Source organism: Priapulus caudatus, unplaced genomic scaffold, assembly GCF_000485595.1.
Source record: "Priapulus caudatus unplaced genomic scaffold, Priapulus_caudatus-5.0.1 Scaffold1068, whole genome shotgun sequence".
Classification (NCBI taxonomy): Eukaryota; Metazoa; Priapulida; class Priapulimorpha; order Priapulimorphida; family Priapulidae; genus Priapulus; species Priapulus caudatus.
Window position 1 is genome coordinate 1 of NW_014578129.1, and position 4,941 is coordinate 4,941.

A 4,941-nucleotide genomic window follows, 5' to 3' on the forward strand; every position below is an offset into this window, starting at 1 on the left:
TATATATATATATATATATGATACACTATCACTGCCGCCCATTCTCACCTATTCACCTATCTATACCTTCCTCCCCTACACATCTGTGTGATGCTACCGTACCTCGCTGCGTGGCGGTGGTTCCTGTAGCTCGGCATCTATGTGTACGAACACGGGCACGGCAAGGCAGGTGAAGAACAGCGAGCGTACGGCGCGCGGCACGGGCTCGCCGTGATTGCCCTTGTCATCGATGTGCAGTATGAGCACGGATAGTACGATGCCCAGCGATACAACACTGATGAGCGAGCCGTAATATTTACCTGTAACAACAACAACATCAACAATTAACAACAACAATAATAATAAGATAAACAACAACAGCAAGCACGGATGGTACGGTGCCCATCGATACAACACTGATGAGCGAGCCGTTATATTAACCTGTAACAACAATAACAACAACATAAACAATTAAGAACAACAATAACACCAACAACAATAATAATAACATAAGCAACAACAGCAAGCACGGATAGTACCGTGCCAAGCGATATGACACTGATGAGAATCCTTCGTCATCGTCATCGTCATCGTCATTGTTATCGCAATCGTCATCGTCATCGTCATCATCGTCATCGTCATCGTCATCGTCATTGTTATCGCAATCGTCATCGTCATCGTCATCATCGTCATCGTCATCGTCATCGTCACCCGTCACTCACCGATAAGCGGCACCGAATTCGAGGTAGCCGGCATCTCGTCGGCGAATATCATAATCGTTATCGTCATCATAACCGTCATCATCATCGTCATCGTAACCGTCACCGCATCGTCATCGTCGCCCGTCACTCACCGATGAGCGGCACAGAGTTGGAGGTGGCCGGCATCTCGTCGGACACCATCATCAGCAGCACGGACATGGACAGCAGCGTCGTGATGCCGAGCGTCACCCGCTCCTCGCGCTCGCCGTGCGCCGTCTGCGGCGTAAAGAAGCCGACGATGGCGACGACGGTGATGACGACGCTGGGAGCGATCAGGTTGAACACGTAGAAGAGCGGCTTGCGGCGCAGCCGAAACGTGACGCGGATGTCCGGGTAAGGCGCCTCGCAGCACGGGTAGCGCACCAGGTGGCGCTTCACGGCCGTGCCGACGAGCAGCCATTCTTCGTGGGCGACGAAGAAGGATGTGTCGGCTGTGTGGCTCTTCGCCTGCACGTCGATCTCAGCGCCGCTGTGCGTCCACGAGAGGAAAATAAGATGGCATTCCTGTTCGTCGAAGGGGAAGTAGGTCATGTCGAGCGTGCACGAGCTGTAGTATTTCGCCGGGTACAGGTAGGTGGCGACACCGGTGCTGTTGTAGACGACGGTGTCGGCGTCGGGGACGTCGGCCCTGCTCGTCTGCACGCTGCGTGGCGACGCGTGCGAGAGAGAGGGAGAGAGAGAGAGAAGGTAAGGATGCTGAAACGCTGTGTAGGTGAGCGTGCTCTCTNTCATCATCATCATCATCATCATCATCATCATCATCATCATCTCCATCATCATCATCATCATCATCATCGCATAGCATTAGCGGCTCTATTGGCACGCACGGACATCCAAATAGAGCTCAGCAAACACGATTATGTTAGACATGATTGAGTAAATATCGATGGGGAATGGTGGCGTGATCAGCGCGTGCATTATAACGTATACCCACCCACGACGCACAGGACATATGTAATTAGTACAGGAGCGGGTCCAGACACACTCACACACACACCACACACACACACACACACACACACACACAACACACACACACACACACACACCACCACACACACACACACACACACACACACACACGCACACACACTTGTCGCAACACAGCGTGAGATAAATAATGCATGCACGCATTCGAAACGTCGTGTGATGTGCGCTGAAGGCTAGCGGGAAAGAGCAAGTGTGTGACATAGGATAGAAAGAGTGGGGGCGAGAGAGTGTGAAGGAGAGTCGTAAGAAGAGAGTGAGAGATAGCGCTCGAGAGAGAAAGGGAGTAAGCGAGAGTATTGAGAAAGAGAAGGAGATGAGAGAGACCGAAGAGAGGAGAGCGAGACGAGAGAGAGAGAGAAAGCTGAGAGAGCCGAGAGAGCCGAGCGAGAGGTGAGAGAGGGTAGTGAGAGTAATAGAGAGGGGCGAGAAAACAAGAGAGAGAGAGAGAGGGAGAGTCTATAAACGTTCATCTAAGTTCCCCCTAACCACGTCTACTTCTCTCCCCTCCCCTTTTTCCCTCTTCCCCATCTTCCACCCTTTCCCCTGCCTCCACGGTATCCTCTGCCACCGCGCCACCATATACTGAGTATCAGGAGTGGAATAATAATAGATAAATATCTATTCATTCACTCCTGATGGCATATTACTGCACTACATCGAGGCAGGTTCGGTTTTGCAGTGTAAGTCGTCAATGGTGCATTGGACAGTTAAATCACGCGTGTGTTCCTGACGCTGCTGTACAGTGAGCTGCTGCTCTCTCTCTCCGTCTCTTTTCTCTCTCTCTCTCTCTCTCTCTCTCTCTCCTTTCTCTCTCTCTCTCGTTCTCTCTCTCTCGTCTCTCGCTCTCTCTCTGCTCTCTCTCTCTCGCTCTCTCTCTCTCTTTCTCTCTTCTCTCGCTCTCTCCCTCCCCACCCCCTTCCCTTTTCCTCTTCCCCGCCACGGCTCTCCACCCTCCACGTCTCGCGGGAATGCTCCATATATACCAGGGACTGGCTCTGCTACATCATGGGACAAATACGACATACGCTCTCCTATGACACTATTTGTCATAGGAAGCTTCTTCCTAATGACAAATTACTTGCTTGTATGTGCTTGTGCGCCATCATAGGAGTTAGGAGCCGCTATTATGAACGCAAGCCAGCTGAATGTTCAGCTGTAAATCGGAACACGAAGTTGACTCGTCCAAATATTTGCCATAAGAAAAATCTTCCTATGACAAATAGTGTCATAGCAGGAGCAATATGCCGTAACCTGTACGTATTTGTCATAGATGCAAAGCAGAATCATGCTTGTATTATACTCACCACGTCGAGCAGTTGGGTGAGTGTTGAAGGTCAATGGTGACAGTAATTCACGCTCTGCGTTCGGACACCGTTACGGCGTCGACGAGAGAGTTTGTACGGCACCCCGTGCATGATACTCCATCAGCTGATAGGGATAGGCATCTCATCCAGGGACGCCTGTCAGCCGCCGCAAGCAAACTGCGGAGAGAGAAAACAAAGAAGCGAGAGAACTGTGAGCGGGACTGCGGAGCAAGAGAAGCAAGCGGAGAAGCACCCATGTTCTCGCCGTTTGTTGGTCGATGAAGTGTGTTTTGATGATGAAGGAGCGAGAAAGAAGAATGGAAGAAAGAGGAGGGCCGAAATGAGGAGAAGAAGAGAAGGAGGACACACACACACACAGCACACACACACACACACACACACAAACACACACACACACACACACACACAGGCCGCGCCGCGCGCCGCGCACGCCACGCTCACTTACCATACACACGACAAACCAAACAAACACACACCCACACAACACACCACACACAGCACACACCACACACACAACACACACACACACACACACACCACACACACACACACACACACACAACACAAACACACACACGCCACACCACACACACACAAACAAACACACACGACCACACCGCACGCACGCGTCCCACTCACAGTACACACACAATAACAAACAAAACACACACATACACACACTCACGCACGCCTCACTCACATACACACACACACAACACACACACACACACAACAACACACACACGCCAGCAAACAAACACACACACGCACGCACACACACCAAACAAAAACACACCACACACACACACACCACACACCACACCACACACGCCACACATACACACACACACACACACAAACAAATATATATATATACTATTATCATATAGAGAAGAGAGGAGAGAGGAAGAGCGCAGAGAGAGAGAGAGATAGCGAAAAAGAGAGAAAGAGAAAAGCGAGAGATACAACATACCTTGTACGCACACCGCTGTAACGCCAACAACGCATTCCCCCAGCCGTGTAGTGACGTCATATCGCTACGCGGCACCCTAGCAGCTCTCGTCTCTTACGACAACGACAGCGACAATCACAAACGAGTCGTCTCTAAGCTAAGTCACCTACCCGCTGCTTTCTCTCTTCTCTCACACGCACACACGCATACGTTAAAAATCTGGCGGCTGCTATAAGCTGCGGCTGTGTGCAACGACTCAGCATAGATCGACTTTCGCCCGTTAATCGCTGCCTTTCACCCACACATTACGCACACGGTCTAAAAAAAAGCCGCAGGTCACCCACCTTGAAAGCTGTGTGAAGCCAATGCGACCGCCGCCAGCCCCTGTGCTCCCCGCGACGGGCAGGTGCTGCGACGCACGCGCCCGTGGAGGAGGTGCGCAGTAAGCGCGTGGCTCCACCGCGCCAGGTCGATTGATGCTGCTGCTGATGCATGCTGCTACTGCGACGACACGCGGCCGGTGGCGCCGAGAAGCGGGCGACGACGGTCGGCCGGCGGCGGAGAGCGGGTCGACGACGGTCGGCGCGGCGGAGACGGGACGACGTTCGCGCGGCGGGCGGACGAAGCGGGGACGAACGCGTCGGCGACGACGGGAGAGCGGGCGACGGACGGTCCCGGCGCGCGCGACGAGCACGGGGACCGACGCGTCTGGCCGACGGCGGAGACGCGGACGACGGTCGCGCGGCGGCGCGGAGCAGCGCGGGGAACGACGCGTCGGCGGACGACGGAGCAGCGGCGGACGACGGTCGCGCGACGTGCGAGCAGAGCGGGACGACGGTCCGGCGGCGCGGCGCGAAAGCGGGGCAACGCACGCTGTCGGCGACGGCCGGAGAGCGGGACGGCGCGCCCGTCCGGCCGACCCCGACGACCTAGC

General features: G+C 54.0%; 1 protein-coding gene across 1 annotated transcript; it reads right to left on the reverse strand.

The window, feature by feature from the left end:
- Positions 1 to 102: 102 nt before the first annotated feature.
- LOC106815218 (acetylcholine receptor subunit alpha-type des-2-like) lies at positions 103 to 1,472 on the reverse strand (the record flags this gene model as incomplete). Its single annotated transcript, XM_014819646.1, has 2 exons — positions 833 to 1,472; positions 103 to 299 (listed from the first exon to the last, which is right to left on the reverse strand). Coding segments are annotated over exons 1-2 (837 nt in total), but the record flags the coding sequence as incomplete, so codon positions are not given.
- Between the last annotated feature and the right edge of the window lie 3,469 nt (positions 1,473 to 4,941).